The sequence below is a fragment of the Ylistrum balloti genome, unplaced genomic scaffold (assembly GCF_031769215.1).
Source record: "Ylistrum balloti isolate Yb309-2 unplaced genomic scaffold, AGI_CSIRO_Ybal_v1 Utg370370, whole genome shotgun sequence".
In the NCBI taxonomy this organism is placed as follows: domain Eukaryota; kingdom Metazoa; phylum Mollusca; class Bivalvia; order Pectinida; family Pectinidae; genus Ylistrum; species Ylistrum balloti.
This window is the reverse complement of record NW_026782260.1, coordinates 266193-292911: the sequence shown is the minus strand read 5'-3', so window position 1 is coordinate 292911 and position 26719 is coordinate 266193. Positions and strand designations below refer to the sequence as shown.

General features: G+C 34.4%; 1 protein-coding gene across 2 annotated transcripts; it reads right to left on the bottom strand.

Moving 5' to 3' along the window:
* LOC132554016 (uncharacterized) lies at positions 1-25664 on the bottom strand. Of its 2 annotated transcripts, XM_060218310.1 has the most exons (12): positions 25600-25664; positions 24029-24118; positions 13888-14189; positions 12640-12666; positions 9198-9411; positions 8751-8814; positions 7545-7749; positions 7073-7269; positions 5645-5823; positions 4501-4676; positions 2537-2624; positions 1-1195 (listed from the first exon to the last, which is right to left on the bottom strand). In XM_060218310.1, the coding sequence occupies exons 2-12, from the start codon at positions 24072-24074 to the stop codon at positions 936-938; spliced, it is 1758 nt and encodes a 585-aa protein (XP_060074293.1). In that variant the 5' UTR covers positions 24075-24118; positions 25600-25664; the 3' UTR covers positions 1-935. The 2 variants fall into 2 exon arrangements, with proteins under 2 accessions (XP_060074293.1, XP_060074294.1); XM_060218311.1 differs by lacking the exon at positions 12640-12666.
* Between the last annotated feature and the right edge of the window lie 1055 nt (positions 25665-26719).

Here is a 26719-nt window from a genome sequence, read left to right as displayed (position 1 = left end):
CAATACAAACAGCTAACATGATGAGATATTAGTTGTCAATACAAACAGCTAACATGATGAGATATTAGTTGTCAATACGAACAGCTAACATGACGAGATATTAGTTGTCAATACGAACAGCTATAAAACTGTAAAAGGATTCATCCAATTCTTGGGCAGAGAAAATGGTCTTCACGTCCAAAAATCAACATCACATTAGTTAAAGCTTGTTTAGAAAAAAAAGTCAAATATCAAAAGAAAAAATAAATTATTATTGAAGAAAACGTACACAAATAAAACTTCAACAACACAAAATAGTTAAAAATTCTAATCATCTCTTATAATAAAAAACAGACAGGAACTTGTATATCAATCACTTAGTAAACACAAGACGACGGATATATACATGTAGGTTTGTAAATTCTGGTTTACAAGGATGCACAATTACACAGTTTCAAGTTTTAATATGGGGTCTTTATGGTTATCATGAAATATATTGATAAAAGTATGGTTGACCTGAAAATTTTGATTTAGGTACAATAACTTTGAAAAGATCCCAAAAACATAACAGGAATTTCCTCGTCTCCATCTAAATTGGACAAACTGTATGACACATTGCTTTAAACAGTAACAATAACCCTGACGCTGGATTGCTGAAACACAAATTCCTGATAGGTATTCTCTTACTCAAATGGCAAGTAATGTTTGACTAAAATTCTGTAAAGTTTATGGAGCAAGGAATATTGTCAAATTTTTTTTATTGAAATTAATCTTAACTTTTGAATCCTGAAATAAGGACTCCTCATAGATATTCTCACAACAAAACGTTTGGGGAAGGAAGATTTACATAAAAAAATTCAAAACTTTTTATGTTGTATGTTGAATTATTCCAAGACCTGGTGCATAGTTTTGTAATATTTAGCCACCAGTTATTGTGTCATACAAGCACTAAGAAACTATCCACTACCAAAGTTTGTTGCAATTGTTTGGTTGGCATAGTTATAGCCACGGTACAAATTGCCCTTGACATTGACATCCTCAAAGGCCCGTACCATCATCAGCGACAGCTTGTGATCCATATCAGTGATACCCAGTCTATAGTACAGAGTCCATAATGCCACTGCATACCCAGTTGTTATGTTTGCCTCCCTCTTTGCCTCGGCCACTAACATTGTTGCAGAACTTGTCGCTTCACCTCCCTTTATCAACTCATTGGCTGTAAAAAGACAAAATCTGGGTTGAAATTCAGAAGAAATCAGGGATAAAATTTCATAAGAAATCTAGGATAAAATCCCATGCCTGGCAATAAGCCCACCAAAATCTATTGCACCTCTGTATAATGGCTTACAAACTTTTCTTCATCCTTTGTCCTGAAATAAGCCTACTCCCCTCATTTGAAGATAACATATGTATGTCAGGTATGCATCGTATTTTCCACCCTATAAACTGTACTGTATAAGCCACAGGACTGGTTTTTAGTGATTTTTTTCAATTTGATCCACATATAAGACGCACCAGTATATAAGTTGAACTCTTTCTTATAATGTGGTAACCATTATGTTGACAAGGGATTGTTGATAAAACAGACAACGGAAGTCAATTAATCAAGATTGTTAGTGAAACATTTAATATAAGTTTGCAAATGAATTATACACTGATAATCCTTTATTTCATTTACGCGTTTCAAAAACGTAAAAAAGTAATTACCGCACTCATTTGGCTTGGAAGGTTTCAAAGATTGTCTACGCATAGAAACAGGGCCTGATGTTACGTACAGTTTACTGAACAATATCTCCATCATAGTCTATACTGTTAAATATTAGCGAAGACCCTGCATGCTGACTAAATTCTTATAGCCCAAAATATTTCTTCCAAGATACACAAAGCCATTCTGATTGTAATCAAGCATGGCGGTCATTCTAGAATTTGACTTGATGACCTATCAATCCATGGATGCAACAGGCTATTGTAAACTATGTTTTGGCTTTCAAAGCAACCACGAAAGTTAAGAAGATATTATTGTGATTCATATTAAAAAGTACGATTAATTAAATCCACGAGAATGCTATTTTCATTTCAGTCTTAAAATCACCCTGTATAAGGTTGCAAATGACGGTTCAAGGCAATCTGTTTCAGTCACTAATACCTGATGGACAGGTACTCGTTAAAAAAATGTTTTTTTTTTTAATCATTATTTTTTTATTCTTCCTGGAAGCATGACATGTTACAGGGTGCAAGGTCACTCAGGTCAACAGTGCATGTGATATGCCTCGACAAAATGGCTGCTCCAAAATGCTTAACGGTCTAGAACCAATGTCCAGACAATACACTTTTTATTCTTTTTTCATTCTGTCAATTTTTCTTGTCCACATATAAGCCTCACACCAGACTGCAGAAGAAAAAAGCCCAGAAAAATATGGTAAAAAGTTTACAAAATATTTTCTTTAATAGATTCCTAAATCTGTTTCATCTCGTTTTTAATCTCATTTTATACAATGATCACTAAAGTCTTTAATACAAGAAAACCTTAACTGTCTCAAATATCCAAACCTCATACCTTCATTTTTTTTCTGTTCTACCATTCGCTCTGTCTCCTTCTCAATCATTGTGTGGTTTTGTTTGAAGAACTCTGCTTCAGCTCTCACCTATCAACAAATTAATTGAATTCTATTATTGTATAACTTCTACATAGACAATTTAGCAAACTTTGAAATTTTTTATTCCCTGGTTGACATCAAAATATTATTATCTTATGTTTGTTTACCTTATGTTCAAATATGAATTACGCTTTCAATCAAAATATTATAATTCCATGCTTTAAGGACACTTGAAATCAATGCCTACAGTTGAGAAATGAATTACAACATTCAGTTGTTTCATGTTACATAGATATTCCTCCAGTGACAAGAAATCTTGATGTTATATATATATATATATATAGAATGTCCACTTATGAGACCAGGAATCTTAATATTATATATACAGAATGTCCAGTTACAGGAATAGTGATATTTTATATACAGAATGTCCAGTTACAGGAAATATGATATTTTATATACAGAATGTCCAGTTACAGGAATAGTGATGTTTTATATACAGAATGTCCTGTTACAGGAATCACGATATTTTATGTACAGAATGTCCAGTTACAGGAATCACGATATTTTATGTACAGAATGTCCTGTTACAGGAATCACGATATTTTATGTACAGAATGTCCAGTTACAACAATAGTGATATTTTATATACAGAATGTCCAGTTACAGGAATAGTATTTTATATACAGAATGTCCAGTTACAGGAATCACGTTATATTTTATATACAGAATGTCCAGTTACAGGAATAGTGATATTTTATATACAGAATGTCCAGTTACAGGAATAGTGATATTTTATATACAGAATGTCCAGTTACAGGAATAGTGATATTTTATATACAGAATGTCCAGTTACAGGAATAGTGATATTTTATATACAGAATGTCCAGTTACAGGAATAATGATATTTTATATACAGAATGTCCAGTTACAGGAATAGTGATATTTTATATACAGAATGTCCAGTTACAGGAAATATGATATTTTATATACAGAATGTCCAGTTACAGGAAATATGATATTTTATATACAGAATGTCCAGTTACAGGAATCACGATATTTTATGTACAGAATGTCCAGTTACAGGAATAGTGATATTTTATATACAGAATGTCCAGTTACAGGAAATATGATATTTTATATACAGAATGTCCAGTTACAGGAAATATGATATTTTATATACAGAATGTCCTGTTACAGGAATCACGATATTTTATGTACAGAATGTCCAGTTACAACAATAGTGATATTTTATATACAGAATGTCCAGTTACAGGAATAGTGATATTTTATATACAGAATGTCCAGTTACAGGAATAGTGATGTTTTATATACAGAATGTCCAGTTACAGGAATAGTGATGTTTTATATACAGAATGTCCAGTTAAAGGAATAGTGATATTTTATATACAGAATGTCCAGTTACAGGAAATATGATATTTTATATACAGAATGTCCAGTTACAGGAAATATGATATTTTATATACAGAATGTCCTGTTACAGGAATCACGATATTTTATGTACAGAATGTCCAGTTACAACAATAGTGATATTTTATATACAGAATGTCCAGTTACAGGAATAGTGATATTTTATATACAGAATGTCCAGTTACAGGAATAGTGATATTTTATATACAGAATGTCCAGTTACAACAATAGTGATATTTTATATACAGAATGTCCAGTTACAGGAATAGTGATGTTTTATATACAGAATGTCCAGTTACAGGAATAGTGATATTTTATATACAGAATGTCCAGTTACAGGAATAGTGATATTTTATATACAGAATGTCCAGTTACAGGAATAGTGATATTTTATATACAGAATGTCCAGTTACAGGAATAGTGATGTTTTATATACAGAATGTCCAGTTACAGGAATAGTGATATTTTATATACAGAATGTCCAGAAGAATACCTTGAGAAGTAGGGACCGCAGATATCTCTCTGATATGTCACTTGCAATATAGACTGTTGATAGCTGAAAGTAGCGTATATCAACATGGTAGATGGGATCACACATGGACGTTGTGTCACACAGGTTACATATGGTCTTGTTGGAACAGCTTGGACAACACTCAGGACAACACGTACCTGCATAATGTTATAACAAAATATACATTTTGGTCAACATTTCTTCATGGCATCATAAAATAAACTCAATTCATTTTCAGTTCTTTTAGATTAAATTACATTTAATGGAAGTTGTCAGGGTTTTTTGAGATCTTTTTGGGTCAATCATGGGCCTAATTCCTGTTGAAATTATTTCACCTTTGAGTCAAATTCCCAAAATTTGTGATTTACTCCTTAAAACTGCTTTCCTAATTCAGCAATTCTCTTCCCAAAATGATGCAAAAATGCCCCAGCCCAAATCAGTGAAAAAAAAGGCCTGGTACTAAGTTTTAATTACAGACATGAAAGTGAAATTTGTGTGATTATTTATGATTACTAATAAAAGACAGATATCCCTTGGAAACACTAAGAAATCATTAGTTGGATGATAACAGAAATATCTATAAGATGGGAGACTTCTTACCCACTCTTCTTAACACTGGCCAACTCCGATAATATGTCTATAATTTGTATCAATACAACTTACTGAGAAAGCTCTTATCAAAGAAAATTCAATAAAAAAAAAAACCCTAAAAAGCCCAAGAACCTAAACGGTCGCCTTAGTAAACTCACGAATGAGAACAATTGGAATAAATGTGTAGTATAGAGAAGTGAAAAGAGAAATACTATTTGTACACGAATAGAGTTTACATAAAAAGTATTTGGTTTTTCATCATTTGGTTATTGAGAAGAAGATTTCTGAAAATTCAAAATCTATTTCATCCTTGGGTTTTTTTGTTTAACAAGCAAAAAACCAGTATTATGTGTTAAATCATTCTTTCTAAAGTAGGTGTAAACCAAATTTCAAGTCAACTAGATACTTCGAAAAGAGCCACTTCTCAGAATTCATAGGCAAATGTATAATTACATGTCTACCAACATTTGAAGAATAGACATATGTATAACAACACAACCTGTATTTATGAACTTTGTCTAACAATAAAGCTTACCCTGAAGACGGACTTGGATGGTTTTACAAAAACGCTTTTCTGTCTCAGTCCTGTTGAATCGGAAATCATCAAGGCTGATGTCAGCTGCAAAATTCTTAACCTTGCTGCGCACAACACTCTTAACAATATCCTTGTAGTCGAGACCAAACTTCCTGTGTAACTCTCCAAGCTCAGAAGCTCTGTTGAATAAAAAACATACCAATACATTTACAAACAAAATTTACAAACAAGAAAATTAAATATCCAGAGGGTCTGTATCTTTCATCAAATATTCACATAAAAAATTGTGAAAATTTAGTATTAAACTAGAAATGTCTACAAGGAAAAGTTGTTTTATGTATCATAATTCTCAGCCTTTTATTCTAATGAGTCATTTTCAATGGATGGTTCACACTTCCCTTTAACCTAAATGACTGGGGTTTGATTACCTGATTGGATGGTATAAGGTAAGAGGTCACCTGCTTGACCATGTAAATTTTTGTTAATCCATCACAGGTTATGTCAATCTATCACAGGTAATGTCCATCTATCACAGGTAATGTCAATCTATCATAGGTAATGTCAATCTATCACAGATGTCAATCTATCACAGGTTATATCAATCTATCACAGGTAATGTCAATCTATTACAGGTTATGTCAACCTATCACAGATAATGTCAATAAATCATAGGTAATGTCCATCTATCACAGGTAATGTCAATCTATCATAGGTAATGTCAATCTATCACAGGTTACATCAATCTATCACAGGTAACGTCAATCTATTACAGGTAATGTCAATCTATCAAAGGTAATGTCAATCTATCACAGGTGATGTCAATCTATCACAGGAAATGTCAATCTATTACAGGTAATGTCAATCTATCACAGGTTATGTCAATCTATCACAGGTAATGTCAATCTATCACTGGTTATGTCCATCTATCACAGGAAATGTCAATCTATTACAGGTTATGTCAACCTATCACAGGTAATGTCAATCTATCACAGGTGATGTCAATCTATCACAGGTTATGTCAATCCATCACAGGTAATGTCAATCTATCACAGGTAATGTCAATCTATCACAGGTAATGTCCATCTATTACAGGTAATGTCAATCTATCACAGGTTATGTCCATCTATCACAGGTAATGTACAGGTAATGTCAATCTATCACAGGTTATGTCAATCTATCACAGGTAATGTCAATCTATCACAGGTAATGTCAATCTATCACTGGTTATGTCAACCTATCACAGGTTGTGTCAATCTATCACAGGTAATGTCAATCTATCACAGGTTATGTCAATCTATCACAGGTTATGTCAATTTATCACAGGTAATGTCAATCTATCACAGTTAATGTCAATCTATCACAGGTAATGTCCATCTATTACAGGTAATGTCAATCTATCACAGGTTATGTTTATTCTAAAAAGATTACCTGAGGAAATACTGAAAGTGAAAAGTGATTGATATCTCAAGTTTGTCTTTGGTGAAGACATCCTCTGTCAGAGATACAAATACCGCAGAGCCTGGAAACTTGACAAACTCTCTCTGAGGCCCGAGGACATAACAGCCAGGATGGTAAGTATAGTCGCGGTACACAGTCCCAGTATACGTGTTCTTCAGCAAGGCAATCTACAACATCAATTTTCTTATTCTTTAGTGGACGTCATCATGAGGGCTTTTCCAGTAAAACATCTACTTGTCACTACCAACTCAATAGAAAAGAAATATTTAGATACAAAATTATGTATTTTGACACATGAATTTTGACACATGAATTTTTTCACATCTCTCTGTTCTATTACTAGTTAAAATGTCCTTGACCTAGATAGACCCATTGGGAACTCATTCTTTTTTTTTGTTTGTATTTTACTTAACAGTATCAATGACCTTGACCTTATACTAACCTCGTAGTGTTCCACATACACAAAACTGTTGGGGAACACCCCTAAGAACACAATAAGTCCGAGGAATCCGATAATTGCTCCTATCAGTATCAGCAAACGAGCTGGAGATCCTTCACGGGCTTCTTCCGTCCGCCGTAAGAAGAAGCGACCAAGACTAGTCACGACGGAATTAAGAAATCCACAGGAATTGCACTGAAACGTCTCGCTGTAATATCAAATACGTATTACAAGAAGAGGGGTCAATCAGTGTAAAATAGAATTTCCTGTATTTTCAGGAGGCCAAAAATATATCAATAAAAACCTATTTTATTTGGTAAGACAATTACCATTTCAGAATTTCTTGACTGAAACAAATTCCTGAGAGAGACTTTAACATAAATAAGATAGAGATGATGATCAGATGATCAACATATTTCTTTGTTTATCATTTATTTATCATTTATGACTATTTACAAAAGATGCTTTGATTACAAAGGACACAAGAATAATAGACACCTGTTTTAGAAATCATTTTAAATAAAAAGTGTAGCTGATTTGCAATACTTGTCATTTTGTCTTTTTGAATCCTGCTTTGTAAATACATTCTTAGAATAACAACTTCAAACAAACAGATCACCTTCAATGCTGTCTATATTATATATAGTAAGTTCTATTCAACCATTTTTCGGAAAACCTCCTTTCCTAGACTTATTATTTATGTGTATACACAAGTTTAAAGATACGAGGCGATTTTGGTTCAATGTGAAAGTATTATATCACCTGCCCAGCCCCCGTGGCTTTTCCCTGGGTATCTAGTTTCTTCCCACAGTAACGATACTTCCCACATTTCCATCCGTGCCAATAGCAATGATTATTATAAGCTGATGGCTTGTTTTGAAGTTGTTGTAAAAACACTAGTTTGTAGTTTTGAAATGGTAAAAAAAAGCACATTTCATAAAATTATTGCGTTGAATGAAAAGATAGTTATAGTCTGTTTCTTTAAAGTTTATCAAAACAAGCTTGAATGTAGGATTATAACAGGATAATGAAATACCATCCATGAACAGCAACATCTTTGGTAGGACTTATAAATAGGACCATGTTTATGGTTGCATAAAAAATATGCAATGCATTTGACATACCATTCTCCAAGATGTCACCAGTACCACAATCAGACTACATTATCTGATGATGGTGGACTAAAAAGAGAAGTAATTTTGAATTTACCTTGTTTTCTCCCTTCTTCTTCCAGCCTCAACATCAGCGACCGGTGTACTTGTCTCATTAGAAACTAAAATTTGAACGAAGAAAATATTACATATGCAATCCCAATTACACATCTGACAGGTATATAACAGATTTTTAGAGTACAGAAAGGTCAGACAATGACCTTGAAATACTGTTCTTAGACAAATTTCATAAAACACACAAACATGCTTTTATCGTTAAATTTTTTCAAAATCAAAACATGGAAATTTTCCAATTTTTCAAACTGAAATTATAAAGGGATCAAACTGAAATTATAAAGGGTTTTACAAAAAATAAATCAACAGCTAATTTGTTAAATAAATCAATAACACACAAAGTAGAAAGTAATTACCTTAATTAGATAAATTCAATTATAGTAATAAGAGATGTTAATCAATCAATAATGAAAAACAATTAGAATCGTACATGAGAGAGAGAGCTGTGGTGTAGCTTTGTCCTCCTGGCCTGGTGGGAGTTCCTCTATATCTGAGTCAGGCACCACCTGAGGAAATCTGTGTTGATCTTTGGGGTCCAGGCTCAGCGCTGCATCCAGTGACGACTCCTTGTATACCTCCCTTGTAGGCCCATCATCAATTGGGGCTTCCTCCTCATAAGGTATCCTCCTGGGGCGCATTTGCTGCTGTTATAATGAAATAAAGAAAACAAATTTATTTAAGAAAAAGACTCAATTTTGTTTTGGTATTAGAATTCAATGAACAAATATTCTGTCAAAAAGTTTATATAAAAACTGAGTAAATTTGTACCCAATAAACACAGTAGTTATGAGGCTAGTTTTCTTAACTTATAAACAATTCTTACTGCAAAGATCTTTATTGAAGGATCTTAAATAATTTATTTCTTACCATTAAAAATTCAGCTTAAGATCAATTCTATACTACCAACAGAACTGAGATATTTCTGTTGATCAAGCTTAAATATACTTTATCGATTTATATAATGACATTAAAATTTTCAGAGTTTTATCAACGGCTCGGAGAGCAAAGGGATTATTTGTACCTAAAAAGTTTTGAACAACTGTAGATTTCATTATCAATTTAATGTTCAAAGTATCTTTTTTCAGTGTTTTTATTCCAACCTTGAAAATAATGGCCCATATATATAAATGTAAATCACAGATATATGATAATACATACTTAGTCACAGTATTGTACAATTATTCCATACATACACTACACAAGATCACACAGAAATTACAAATCATTACATAACCTTACTACAAATTTGTGCTTGGTATGATCTAAAAATTCTTTTCTTCTTCCTTTTTTAAATTTCTTAATGTTGTTGGATAATCGTGTTTATACATTCTGAACCAATCAAAATATTGCAACTTTTAGTCACGCCATCTCAGGATCACTGGTGATAAGTTTCAAACAAGTAAAACTAAATCCAAAATGTGTGTTGGTGAGACAACAATAATTGTGTACCGGGTATTCATCTGTTATAGGTACAAGATGTGTTTCTGAGACATTATACCCTTGGTTGCAAAAAAATTCTGAAGTGGGACACTGTACTGTGTAAGGCATTTGCTAATTGCATACATTTTTTGTGAAACACTTATGTCTTCATTGTGGTAATGTTGTTTTTTTAACTTTCAAATGTAGGTCAAAGGTGATGGTCAAATGGTGAAAATTTGGTACCATCAGAAAGGTCGCACATGCCAAATATAAAAGCCCAACCTCCTCAGATGCAAAAGTAACGGGCAAGGTTAGAGTTGACAACAGATAAACATACAGTACAAAATCAATATGCCTCCAATCGTTCGATCTGGAGACATAAACAACACAAAAGAGGTCCATAGGGCCTGTATCACTCAACAGGTTTTTAGAAATTTGTTTTGGTTTCAATTGCATCAGGTGATCTGAAGGAAAAGGAATTCTAAATATATAAGAACACAACACACACCATATCTACTTTCTCATTGAGCCTCAACCCTCTTTCCCAAAGGGGTTAAGCCATACCATTCATGCTTCGGATGAAGTTGAAACAGGATCTGCCATTCCTATAGCAGAAGACAGATTTTAAATAGTTTGTTCTATTTCCCATTTAATCGTTCCTGCTCCTTCCAACCAAGGGTATTGAGACCAACTGATTATACAAAATAGATCGCCATTAACCATGAATACTTCAAACTAAATTTGGGCAAAATCCAATCATTCGTACACAAATCTAATGAATTTCCTCTAGGTCCCTTATTGGCCCACCCCTCCTGCCCTAGGGGACCGCGACCCATAACTTATACCAAATTGATTTCCCTTCTCCCAACAATGCATAGCATGAAATCAGGACAAAATCAAATAATTCCTGAAGGAAGAGCAGGATTTAAAAGAATATGTTTTATTTCCTCTTTAGAGCCCTCCTCTTGCCCCAGTGAGCTGAGACCCACTGATAACACATAATTGATTTCCCTTGACCTAAACATGCTTCAGACCAAATAAGGGCAAAATCCAATCATTAGGTGGGGGGGTCGAGACCTGCCTTTATACAAAATTGATTCCCCTTCACCTAAGAGTGCTCCAGACCAAATTTGGGCAAAATCCAATAATTCCTATAAGAAGTGGAGGATATCAAAGAATTTACTCCAAATTTAGTCGAAATCTTCTTTATCGTTTATGACTAGTAACATTTTTTAGGAATAAAGATGATGGACAACAGATACTGCTGAGGTATGGCATAAGCTCATTGGTCCTTCAGACCAGGTGAGCTAATAACTACATCTAGTTAGAACAATCTTTGGATCATTCTAAGTAAGTTTTAACTACATGTAAATCTCACAAGTGGACCTTGAAAAGAAAATTTGAGAGGTTCACACATGGCCTATGCCTATTAAACCAATTTGGGTAAGACAGCCTGAAAAACGATTATTTCAATCCTGCATCAATGATGTAAAATTTCAGTTTCTTTTGTAAATCTGAGTTCAGGACACTTTTTCTATAGAATATCATTCTACATTAGCCTCAGGTAGTTTATACAGACCTATACAGACACATAGTGAAAATGGCAGAAAAAAATGATGACTGTGTACAAAACGTCGAAGTCAAGTGCACTAACACTTAAAACATCAAAGTCAGGTGCACTAACACTTAAAAACATCAAAGTCAAGTGCACTAACACTTAAAAACATCAAAATCAGGTGCACTAACTGACACCTAAAAACAAAAGAAACAATACACTTGTCCATGAGGCTTTGCCCAAAGGCTGAGAAATCCCTGTCCATTTTCAAACATTTTCAATTCACAATAAGTTATTGTGAACTGTATACATTGCATCATTAACAATGGTCTATTAAAAGTTAATATTGAAGATAGCAATCATTTGTGTAACAGTTACACCAAAAGAAATGATGACTTAACCTTTGTGTGACCTAGAAGAAGAAATTCACATGTTAGAAGTGTGAGGGAAAACTTGACTCCACTTGTCCGTAGATTACAGGTTGGAGATTAATTGGTTAGTCCAGACAAACCTGGTTTATTGTTTCTCTTACCCTGGAAAGGTTAATCAACACTTTTTATCTGTGCGAGATTTCATTTTTCTCACTCTAAAATAATCATTCGCCCCCTTGTTGTAGAGATAGGGCTATCTCAACCCTTGGTAAAAGATTCTTTAGTTGATCCTCTTTCCACTTGGTGTGAGATCCGCCTATCTCACCTCCAAGGGGGTGAAAAATTCTATTAATCTATCCTGCAATAGGCTGAAGCCCTAGAAGGAAAGTGGGCTTCTGAAAGGACAATTTCTGACATCCAAAGATGCGGAGTTGAGAGTGGGCTAATTACTGGTGGGCTTATTGTTGGATAAACAATGTGCTGGTGCTCACTGTTGACATAAATAACAGAGGAAACAATTTTCTTACCATGGAAGATACAGGTGCAACTAGTATCTGTAACAACCATATATAAATATATGTATATCTATGTATCATAACTCAAATCCACTCTTTTCACAGAAATCATTGTTCTTTTGATGTTAACCTCACCCTGCCACCCAGCTTCAAAAATTGAGAATGTTTTTATCGGACAAAATTTTATTTTACAAATCCCAGTGCCTTGTTTTTTGACTTCATGTAACAAGGTGGTTCTAAGATCCTTTATTCTGTTTTTAGAATGGTTGGTCTGCTAATTTATGAATTATGAACCAATCATAAGTGTGATGCTGATGTAACCTGCTCATTTTTTCATGATGCCTCTAACACAGTACCGGTAACAGTGTAGTTCAGTCATTAAAATTACTCTCCATGTAGACTTTAAGCATTAATTCATCTATATATTCAAACGTCTAGAAAAAAGGTTGAGCATGACACCTACTCATCAATTCTGACCTTACCTGACTTGTCAGAATGACATTGCTCACAACACATCTAAAAATGTTGGAGTTATATCATATAACTAGTTTTAAAAGTTTAAACAATGGTTCATGGACATCATATTCAATTCTGACTTCAATCATGTTTTCATAATGGATTGTTATTGGTATATGTAAACTTGTACGTTAAAGTGGTGTTGGCACTTGGTTTAGTGGATTTCTGTGTCCTCAAACTCTCTTTATACTATAATCTTTGTCACATTTTTTCTATTTATCATTTCATGGATATATAAATTTGTGGATTTAGAACTTACTTATTCAATAAAATTATCTAATTATTTCACCTAATTGTATTCTTAAAAAAAACCCTGCATTGCTGACTGCTTCCTATAAATCACACCATGATATCTACTAAATATTGATTTTTTTAACGCTAATTTCCATACTTTACCAAAGACTCATGTCTGAAACTGCTTTCACACTTCTAAATAACCTCTATCATTTTTAGGTATGTTGCCTGTTTTGTATGGATTAGCTTGATGTTCAATTCATTTTGAACATTAGGTAAGATAAATACTTGTATCCTACTGTTTGAATGATATTATTATTACAATACTGTAATTTTAAGTATCAGCATAAAAATTTTGTTTAGTCTGCGAGATGATGGATACATAGGAGCAGCCAGTAAACTGTAAAGACTGTACACAATTCACCTTATGTTCAATTAGCTTCATGATCTCTTAAACTGAAACAAAATTAAAGTTTCGTCCTTACAAAATCATGACAAAATCCTACTTACAAGCTCCACTTCTTCTTCGGGCATCACAGCATCCCTGTACAAGTCTTTCCTCTTAGGGCGGGTGATGTTTTTTGGTTCAAATCTGGGTTGATATATAGCAGCTTCTGGTGAATGATTTTTGGCTTCTTCATAGGTCGGTGGTGGAGACATGGGAAGTTCATAGACAGGAGGGAGGCAGTCTGATGGTGAAAAGGTACTTTCTAGTTCAAGTACCTCACCAGATACTGGGTTACTTTCGGGTTCAGGTATGCCTTCAGATGATGAGGAACTTTCTGGCTGCTCTTCTTCTCCCGGTGGAAAAACTGAAAAAACCAAATGGTTACTTTTATGTGACCTGTGACCAAATTGACACTGATTCGGAGTTTGATACAATGCTTCCCCCCCCCCCAACCAAGGTGAGATGCAATTACTGAATGCGTAAAAATCAAGTTACTTTTCATTCAACCAGAACCATGCTCTTTAACCTTCCTCCATGAAATATCTTAGGTTTCTTAAATCAGCAGAAATCCTGTGCACTCTGGTATAATCCTGCGAGACTTAAATAGTCTCAGAGGAAATCTGAAAAATGACATGATATCAATTATCCCATTCTGTACAAATATGACTTCTCTGTTTGATAGTTTTCTAAACAAAGTAAAAACAGCCTAAATTTTAAGTTGTTAAAATGTTACATTGTGTACTTTATTGACAGTTTTTTATACTTTTTAAAAAGTTGAAGTTACTGAAGTACTGTCAAAGTACAGATACATAGCACATGTAAGCTGACAAAGCGATGCTAGTTATAATTATCATGAAATGAAACCTAGAATCTATCTGAGATATTCCCATGTCTCATCCTCTGTTTGTATTTAAATAAAATCCATTAAGAGAGTGAGTTTGGTCCCCAAGTAGATTTACCCCTTAATCAAACCATCAGAAATGGTCTATTACTTCCAAGAAATTTGTGACCTTTGATGCAGTGACCTTAACCAATAAAATCTTGTTACAATACTTTGATGTAAACAAATGTACCAATCTTTTTGCTTCAGAAGTGACCAAGTATCTTATGATTACCCTGGACTTATCCACCACAGTCTGACCCTTGACTTATCCACCACAGTCTGACCCTTGACTTATCCACCACAGTCTGACCCTTGACTTATCCACCACAGTCAGACTTATCCACCACAGTCTGACCCTTGACTTATCCACCACAGTCTGACCCTTGACTTATCCACCACAGTCTGACCCTTGACTTATCCACCACAGTCAGACTTATCCACCACAGTCTGACCCTTGATTTATCCACCACAGTCTGACCCTTGACTTATCCACCACAGTCAGACTTATCCTCCACAGTCTGACCCTTGACTTATCCACTACAATCTGACCCTGGACTTATCCACCACAGTCTGACCCTTGACTTATCCACCACAGTCTGACCCTTGACTTATCCACCACAGTCAGACTTATCTTCCACAGTCTGACCCTTGACTTATCCACTACAATCTGACCCTTGACTTATCCACCACAGTCTGACCCTTGACTTATCCACCACAGTCTGACCCTTGACTTATCCACCACAGTCTGACCCTTGACTTATCCACCACAGTCTGACCCTTGACTTATCCACCACAGTCAGACTTATCCTCCACAGTCTGACCCTTGACTTATCCACTACAATCTGACCCTTGACTTATCCACCAGTCTGACCCTTGACTTATCCACCACAGTCTGACCCTTGACTTATCCACCACAGTCTGACCCTTGACTTATCCACCACAGTCTGACCCTTGACTTATCCACCACAGTTTGACCCTTGACTTATCCACCACAGTCAGACTTATCCACCACAGTCTGACCCTTGACTTATCCACCACAGTCAGACTTATCCACCACAGTCTGACCCTTGACTTATCCACCACAGTCTGACCCTTGACTTATCCACCACAGTCTGACTCTTGACTTATCCACCACAGTCAGATTTATCCTCCACAGTCTTACCCTTGACTTATCCACCACAGTCAGACCCTTGACTTATCCACCACAGTCAGACTTATCCACCACAGTCTGACCCTTGACTTATCCACCACAGTCAGACTTATCCTCCACAGTCTGACCCTTGACTTATCCACCACAGTCAGACTCATCGTCCACAGTCAGACCCTTGACTTATCCACCACAGTCAGACCATTGACTTATCCACCACAGTTAGACCCTTGACTTATCCACCAAAGTCTGACCCTTAACTTATCCACCACAGTCTGACCCTTGACTTATCCACCACAGTCAGGCTTATCCACCACAGTCTGACCCTTGACTTATCCACCACAGTCTGACCCTTGACTTATCCACCACAGTCAGACCCTTGACTTATCCACCACAGTCAGACCCTTGACTTATCCACCAAAGTCTGACCCTTAACTTATCCACCACAGTCTGACCCTTGACTTATCCACCACAGTCTGACCCTTGACTTATCCACCACAGTCAGGCTTATCCACCACAGTCTGACCCTTGACTTATCCACCACAGTCTGACCCTTGACTTATCCACCACAGTCAGACCTTTGACTTATCCACCACAGTCAGACTTATCCTCCACAGTCTGACCCTTGACTTATCCACCAGTCTGACCCTTGACTTATCCACCACAGTGTGACACTTGACTTATCCACCACAGTCAGACCCTTGACTTATCCACCACAGTCTGACCCTTGACTTATCCACCACAGTCTGACCCTTGACTTATCCACCAAAGTCTGACCCTTGACTTATCCACCACAGTCAGACCCTTGACTTATCCACCACAGTCTGAACTTTGGCTTATCAGCCACAGTCAGACCATTGACTTATCCACCACAGTCACACCCTTGACTCATCCACAAATGCCTGACTTTTGACTTATCCACCACAGTCTGACCCTTGACTTATCCACCACAGTCTGACCCTTGACTTATCCACCACAGTCAGACCCTTGACTTATCCACTACAGTCACACCCTTGACTCATCCACAAATGCCTGACTTTTGACTTATCCACCACAGTCTGACCCTTGACTTATCCACCACAGTCTGACCCTTGACTTATCCACCAGTCTGAACTTTGGCTTATCAGCCACATGACCCATGGGTAATTATGTTTTGATATTCAAGGTCCAATGAAAAAAATATATATAACAGACTTCTAATTACTTAACAATTGGACGCTCTGTAATCCTGAATTAAAATGTGTTTCAACTTGATCTTATATCCCAACGTTAATTATATTTTAATGCCTTAAATTCAGATGACTTGTCTGTAAATGCTATAAAAATGACCCTTTGAATTCAAGAATTTCTTACAGGAGTTTCTATCTGAAAATGTCAACAACTTAAAAGATTATCAATATATGTCTAAAACATACTTTTCTAGCTTCACTCTTGAAAAATTGGCTTTATCAGTCGATCAATATTTCCAAAACACATTCTGAATATAAATTTGTCTTCTTAAAATACCCTAAAAGAGTTTTTTTCATGCTGAGAGACAAAATGGAGTGATTATATTTTAAGAAATACATGAGGAAGCCATAATGTATTCCAATAAATGAATTGAATGTAAATATCTGAAAAATAATGGCTAATAAGATTAGTATAAATATGTATAATTGTTAACTCAGAATAATAAGTATTAACAGTCATGCATTTACAACCTTTTCCTTATAATGTGAATTATGTAGGTGCAGCACATGCATATTGTGCAACAAAGTAAAAAAAATTCTGAAATTATCTAAATATTTGAAATTTGTCTTAGGAAACCTCCTTCAATAAATGAAATATGATAAGTAAATGTTCTATATCGGTAAATACTGACCTCTGTCTAAAGTTTCTTGATAAAATCTGTGAGGTAAGGTTCTATATCAGTAAATATTGACCTCTGTCTAAAGTTTCCTGCTAAAATCTGTGAGGTAAGGTTCTATATCAGTAAATATTGAACTCTATCTAAAGTTTCCTGATAAAATCTGTGAGGTAAGGTTCTATATCAGTAAATATTGACCTCTGTCTAAAGTTTCCTGCTAAAATCTGTGAGGTAAGGTTCTATATCAGTAAATATTGAACTCTATCTAAAGTTTCCTGATAAAATCTGTGAGGTAAGGTTCTATATCAGTAAATATTGACCTCTGTCTAAAGTTTCCTGCTAAAATCTGTGAGGTAAGGTTCTATATCAGTAAATATTGAACTCTATCTAAAGTTTCCTGATAAAATCTGTGAGGTAAGGTTCTATATCAGTAAATATTGACCTCTGTCTAAAGTTTCTTGACTAAAGGCAGCTGGTATAGATCGTGCCCTCCTTTGTCTTTCTTCTGTCTTTGGATTAACAGTTGTCTTCATGCGCTTTACAGAAGCTACAACAGTCACACATATATAAGCATAACATGCAACAAATAAGCATACAGTCAGATTTCAAACAAACATTCTGATTACTTCATACATGAAACACCATGAAACACTTACTATATCAGTGATGAAAAAGTAAATCCAAGTTAGAAAAATTATTTTTGTGTCTTTTTACATATATATTAAGATCATCTTATAGAGTTAATATATTGTCATATGTAGAAACCTGACATTTAATTTGAGTTCTAATTTCAATAGATAAAATTTTTTCTTACAATAAATTTTGTTTTTACCTTAAATTCAGATGACCTGTATATAAATGCTATAAAAATGACCCCCTAAGTTTAGGGATTTCTTACATGGGTTTATATCTGAAAATGTCCACAACTTAAAAGATTATCAATTTAAACATCTCACAAGTTTTTTACAAACATACTATTCTTGCTTCACTCTTGAAAAATTGTTAAAATCAAATAAAAATTTCTTCAAGAAATGATATTGAATTAAATGGCTCTGTCTGCAGTCTATCTTATAGCTTTGTCAGTCAATCAAAACACATTATGAATATAAATTATTCTACATAAAATATATTAGGAAAAGTTTTTCAAACTGAGAGATAAAATGAAACAAATGTTTTCATAGATATATGAAGAACCAGAAATGAATCCAGATAAATAAATGGAATGTAGATATCTGAAAAAATGGCAATTAAGGTTAGAATAGATATGCTTAATTGATAACATGGAACAATAAATACCTATCATTATGCATTTCCAACCTTTCCCTTATAATGTGAATGATACAGGTGCAGTATATGCATATTGTGCAAGATGGTCCTCTGGCAATGCAGAATGAGTTTAATACAGAAGCCTAGAGAAGAGCCTTATGGTTGGTACAGCAGAAGATTACACTACCAGTAAATTCATTGCCCACCTAGTTTTCAGATATCAATACTTCCTGAAAACTAAACCCAGCTATCTAAGGTCAAAACTTTTCTTGACCTACAGTTGAAAGTATGACACACTTTCCTTTTTCCCCAAAACATTTATACTTCAGATGGTTTTTTTATCTCTTGTCTACAGTATCGTTTGTGAAATTTTTATGTCAAGAACATGTTAAGACTAAATCTCCAGTACATGTATTTCAATAAATTATTCAAACATACAGACAGTTACATAAAATATAATTTTGCAGTGAATGATTATCCTAGGCTAATAGCTTAGAAACTAAATTTGTTTTATACCCTGTAGGAAGATTTTTTTTTTTTTTTTGGGGAGGGGGGGAGTCTCTTCTTTTCCAAGTATCACGATCAAGATAGAAAGTAAAAGCATAGATAATAAACAAGCATGTATCACTAGCAATCCTTTGAACATCTTGGTGCCAACCTTTCTAAGTCTGAATTTTTATACGATTTCTTATATTTCTCTGTGGTCTTTCCTCAATTAAAAACAGGGATGTGATGGCTCAGTCTGTTAAGAGTGCTGGCCTACCTAATCTCTGGTGAAGATCTGAGGTGCTTCATTCAACCTCCCTACCTGTAGTGATTTGTGTTTCTTAGGAAGCTGAGTAAGAGACATGTCTGTGCTGCGATGGTTGTGTCCTTTTGAGCAAGAATCTATACCCTAATTGCTCAGAATGACATGTGATGGGCCTCCTGTATGTTGTTTGCTGCTAAGGTCGCCATCAGTTCCTAAAAGGACACCTTGTCTCAAAATGACCCTGTTCACAGGGTAATAAACCCAACAACAGATATAACCTGTTGTATTTACAAAGAGAGGTTATCATTCAGCTTACTGACAAGTGATTCAAATATCACTAAACTCCGACAAAGTATATTTTCTATAGCAAAACTAGAGCAACCTACTGATTACACTAGAGAATGGTTGCTCCAGTACCCTCGGACAAATAGTGATAACAAATTTTTAATTTCACTTTTTTAATTCTATCTATATTTTTAAATCATTCTCAAACTTTATTTGCAAATCTTGGAAGTGAGAGAAATCTGTGTGTGAAATTTAAGATAGATCCATATGCACCTGTTGAAAAACTGTGACAACAATACTCAAATGTTAAAAAGATGAAGCAATCTTTATCATTCAGTCGTTTCCAATTTTAAGAGAACCTCGCTGAACCGAAAAATGAATTCTGACTTCATTACCATGAAAATTTTAGAGATTAGTATAGTTTTCAAAATCCAAGATAGTTCTCTGTTCTTCCAATCAGAATTAAATATCATGTTTTTAAAGAGCTACTTCAATGTGAAATTTACAAAAGCTCTGCCCAGTATCCAGTCCTTTCTATGAAAAAGAAGTAATCTGATATTACTTTCAGCATCCTCTGATCAGTCTCCAAATGACTACAACTAGGGACTTTGGGAAACATACATATGAAATTTGTTAGTCTGAATTATTCTGATGTTCTATCCACTTTTATATAGCATTATAGAATCAATCAATAATGACAGAATGTCAGAATAATTCTGACAAGAAACTCAAACGACATAAATACCATAAAATATTTGAGGACAGACCACAGATGAAAGGCAATTTGGACACTCTACAACCTGGAAATGTTTGTCAAACAACAAAGCTATAAAAAGTAAATATTCTTACCTGATGGTATACCAACTAATAGAAAAATGAAAATTGGGCACCTTGATACTTGTGAGAATGCAAAAATTACATAAAACAAGTGATAATGAAAAGATAACATAAAACTTGCAATGATGAAAATATGGACTAACTTGTGATGATGACAAGATGGACTAACTTGCAATGATGAAAATATGGACTAACTTGTGATGATGAAAAGATGGACTAACGTGTGATGATGAAAATATGGACAACCTTGTGATGATGAAAATACGGACTAACTTGCAATGATGAAAATATGGACTAACTTGTGATGATGAAAATATGGACTAACTTGTGATGATGAAAAGATGGACTAACTTGTGATGATGAAAATATGGACTAACTTGTAATGAGGAAAAGATGGACTTACTTGTGATGATGAAAGACAGAATAAATTGTGATGATGAAAGGATGGACTAACTTGTGATGATGAAGACAGAATAAATTGTGATGATGAAAAGATGGACTAACTTATGATAAAAATATGTACTAACTTGTGATGATGAAAAGATGGACTAACTCATGATGATGAAAATATGGACTAACTTGCAATGATGAAAATATGGACTAACTTGTGATGATGAAAATATGGACTAACTTGTGATGATGAAAAAATGGACTAACTTGTGATGATGAAAATATGGACTAACTTGTAATGAGGAAAAGATGGACTTACTTGTGATGATGAAAGACAGAATAAATTGTGATGATGAAAGGATGGACTAACTTGTGATGATGAAGACAGAATAAATTGTGATGATGAAAAGATGGACTAACTTGCAATGATGAAAATATGGACTAACTTGCAATGATGAAAAGATGGACTAACTCATGATGATGAAAATATGGACTAACTTGCAATGATGAAAATATGGACTAACTTGTGATGATGAAAATATGGACTAACTTGCAATGATGAAAATATGGACTAACTTGCAATGATGAAAATATGGACTAACTTGCAATGATGAAAATATGGACTAACTTGTGATGATGAAAATATGGACTAACTTGTGATGATGAAAAAATGGACTAACTTGTGATGATGAAAATATGGACTAACTTGTGATGATGAAAAGATGGACTAACTTGTGATGATGAAAATATGGACTAACTTGTAATGATGAAAAGATGGACTAACTTGTGATGATGAAAAGATGGACTAACTTGTGATGATGAAAATATGGACTAACTTGTAATGATGAAAAGATGGACTAACTTGTGATGATGAAGGACAGAATAAATTGTGATGATGAAAATATGGACTAACTTGTGATGATGAAGACAGAATAAATTGTGATATGGACTAACTTATGATAAAAATATGGACTAACTTGTGATGATGAAAATATGGACTAACTTGTGATGATGAAAATATGGACTAACTTGTGATGATGAAAAGATGGACTAACTTGTGATGATGAAAATATGGACTAACTTGTGATGAAAATATGGACTAACTTGTGATGATGAAAATATGGACCAACTTGTGATGATGAAAAGATGGACTAACTAACTAGTGATGATAAAAAAATTGACTAACTTAGGATGATGAACGATGGATTAACATAAAATTAATGATGGTAAAAAGTGGAATAATATAAAAGGTATAATGATGAATGCAGGCTACATATAAAACTAGTGATGATTTATGATGGGCCAACTCGTCCAAAGATTCTGCTAACTATAAGTAAACTAGGCTATTTTCTTTTAGTAAATTAAATATTTCAGACACAGATTACTAAACTATTCAAAATCAATTTTAAGCTAGAACCAACAACAATTTGTGTTTCAGACTTTGTGGGTTTTAAATTGACTAATCCATAATTAAATATTGATCTGGAAGGATTTCTCACCTATAGTGTCATCTATAAGAGTGGTCCATTTTTTTGATACATGTGGCATCATCACAATAGGCCCCTGATCGTCATGAACCTGCAGGGCTTGTTGTTGCTGTAAAACCTTTCTAACCATATCCCGAAAATTCTTCCGTTCCGTGCAAGCCTGATCATCTTCATCATCTTATGGCAATTTAATTAAAACATTTTGACATTTTCTGGGTTTTAAAGTAATACTATTCAGTAGTATCGATACCGGATATCAATTTTGCTGAAAATTTGAAACATTTATTGACCTAAAACTTAAAATGTCTCCACCCTTTTAATTTATTTTACTACATCATTTGTGAATAAATCTGACTGATTTCAAGGAACCATTTTTTCTTGTTATTAATTTTAGACTAAGAGCACATAATGGATGATTTCTCCAAGCAGACTATGATCTTGAAAAGTCTTTCCACGCTTTTACTAAAATTCATCATTGACTATTGTGTTTGTAGTGACTACAGAGAAATTTCTGGTGTTGTGGCTGGTTGGAAAAAAATTCTCAAAAAAAAAGAAAAAACATTGTGAGATCATATTTCATATATATTGATATCAAAGAATGTAATATGCAACAACAAGCAAAGGCAATATATATGCACATGCATATATACGGGGACATACCATGCACATATATATATATATATATATATGAAATAAAGGAGAAATCAATATCAGTTTGTTTTCCAATCCCAAATATACAGACACACAGATATACAAATGATTAATTAAATAGATATTGTTTAAGCATATTAATTTGGCTTTATTTAAGTAAACAAGAATTAACCTGACAGTGTTTTGGAATTAGCTGTATTAATCACATATTTATCAAGATAAACTGTTTTATATTGGGTTTCATTTGTAACACAAGAATCTGTAATAGTATGAGCAAAATGTCAGTTTTTTTTAAACACTGCAAGATTTTCCTTATTCTAAAATTAGCTGTAACAACAACAGAAATAATTAAAAAGAAACAAAAATCAGCTTTTTAAGAGAATTTTCAAAAAATTTCTTTTCCATTGATCAGCGATATCAGAAACATTCGAAATAAGACAAAATTATTTAGTTTTTAGGGTAATGCTATTGTTTATGACTTCATTTTGCAACATTTTGAATTTTATTAAATTTAACATCATGCAAACAATCACAATAGCATCCAATCTCCTATACTAGTAAAAACCCTAGTAAGTCTAGCTTGATTAGTCAATCACAGGCCCTGGGTTCATCCCCTACGGAAACACTGAAATGAATGATGACCTCTGTAACATCACTTACTTTCCAGACCTTCCACCCAGCCTTTTGGATCATTTTTTTCCGCCATTGTTGTTCAGTAGATTCTAGCTCCAGTTAACCTTATTTTCTAATCTACAAAAGAATAACAATAAAGAGTAAATACAGGTGTAGCTAAAAGTTATGATATTTTACTGATCTGATTTAAGGTTTTCTTCCAAGAACTTAGGTTTCCTTTTACATGTAGATCTTCATGATGCTCAGTGTTTTAATCAATAAATTATCAAGTGAATTTTTTGCCTTATTTTACAGCCAATGAAAGACTGTTTCCCCTAGGCAAAATGTGTGTTACTCTCCAAAAATGAAACAAAAAATGTCATGATGGTTAACATTGTTCCTAACTTATTTCAATGAGGACTTTTACAAGTACATTTTGTGGAGAAGTGAACTTGTCAATACCTTCAGCATGATTCCATCTGATTTAGCTCCAAGGCGTTTTGGTAAACACATGCACATGAATGCATGCTGTAACATATTGAAAAAATGCCTGCTCTGTTGGTGACATTATCACATCTTATTTGTATATCAAGTGATGCATGATATACTAACCTAAACATCATGGGCTTGATGATTAAAGATAATTGTAACCCTGGTAAAATACTAGCCGCAATATACCACTCGGCTAGAGAGAACTTCTCTTTAGCTCGATTGGTTGATTAAAGATAAGGCATTAAAATGAATAATGACCTCTCTTACATTGGCGCCCATGTAGGGACCCGGGATTAGTACTTAGCCATGCCCCATCGGCATCGCTGTGACCCCTGGAAACTCGAGGACGAGTTCTTTCCTGGAGGGGGAGTATGTAACCCTGGTAAAATACTAGCCGCAATATACCACTCGGCTAGAGAGAACTTCTCTTTAGCTCGATTGGTTGAGCGTCAGACTAGTAAGCCAGGGGTCCCGGGTTCGATTCCTAGCAGAGGCATTAAAATGAATAATGACCTCTCTTACATAATGAAGATCATCAAGCCCATGTGACAGATAGAGAAATTTTTGACAGGTTTTAAAAGCACCAGTCATTTATACTGACAGAATATAACTGGATATTTTGATTTTTTTTTCTATACCATTTGGAGGCGCAGATATTTTTTACACTTCGTGGCGAGCTATCAACTCTTAACTCTATACCAGAACACAAGTGGCACTCATTGTCAGGTATGATTGATAAGGTTTGGCTATATCATAGAAAAACGAAAACAGATCTATAACATTAAATGACCATTCTCATTTACGCTACAATAGGCTACAGTACCTGAGTGCTGCAAGCAGTACAAGCTTAAGTTTACTAAACCATTGCTGACTTTAATCTGAATAATTCCCTGTACATGGTCTTCTCGATCTTCTAACACCAGACTTCAGAGTTAAACATTTCCTACATTCTACAGTACATTGTTGATGCGTGTTGCAGAGAAAATCGTAAGCGCTACCCAGACATTTTGACATTTCGCAATGGCCATAGCCAGAGAACATGGGTTGCCAAAATGTGGTTCGCTGTACGTCTTTTCCAATTAGTGTTGAATTACTTTACCCTTCGCACAAATGAATAAAGAAATTACCGAGCTCATGCTGGTGTTGAACTTCCCCGCTAGAAGGTTCTCTTTTCACCAATGTTTACACTCTACCATTTCTGATGACCGAGAGTGTTGAATGCACATCAGTGTAAATAACTCTGCGTAGTTAGCAAAGTGATTTATCGGTCGTCTTGGCCTGATACAGTGTATATTACTTGCGCAAGTCGTATTTTTGTCAATGGCCCAAATAACTAATTAAAGACAGATACTTTGTACAAAATGAAATATTAGTAAAAGCACAGCACTAAAAACAAAAAGAAAGGAGAAAGTTGACAAAATTGCAGGCATTTAAAATGCAGTCTTTCCTCTTTGTATAGATGTAACAAGTGCAGGAATGATACCTAGTGTAAATCAATCTCCTGATTTTCTAAGAAGTATTCAATTCTCTGTGGTTCATTGTTCCGCATCCAGACTTAGAGGGTAGGTATAAGTATACATTTTTTACCAACCAAACTGTCTTGCTAGTTAGAAAATTACTGCTGAAAATAAGCAAGTTTACCGAGGCTGATAAGCTATATCGCAACTTTATGGATGAACATGTAAAATATATTCAGCGGAGAAAACGGAATTCAGCGGAAAGGAGGATATATATATTGCATTGACAAGTACAAAGAATTGTAGGACCTTCCTGGAAGTGAACCAGCCACCTGGAAAAAGACCGTTCCGGGGGCCTCAAAAGAAACGAATATTTACTTAATAATAATATTGTTATTACAGTCTTAACGGCACGGTAACACACAAAAGGTCATTGGAGTCATCAGAGACGTATATATTACATGTCTCTAATGGAATAGAATTTTCAATATGAGATCGAAAATCAAATTGTCCAACCACTGACATACCCAGGTCATTTTCAATTTCAGTATTTTAAGAATTTTGGTCCTATGAGTGGCATCTTTTATTTTCCTCTCTGGTTCGTTTTATGTACAGTTATCTACATGGAGAGGGGAAGGGGGTAAACGGATGTATCGTTAATTTGGAAAACGCAAATTCCAATAGCGACGAAAAGTAGCTAAACAGTTCCTGTTTCTGTAGTTGGTTAATATTGTTGGGAAAACTTGTTTACTGCGTTCATATCGGCTTTTCGGCCTCTTTTATACTCTAC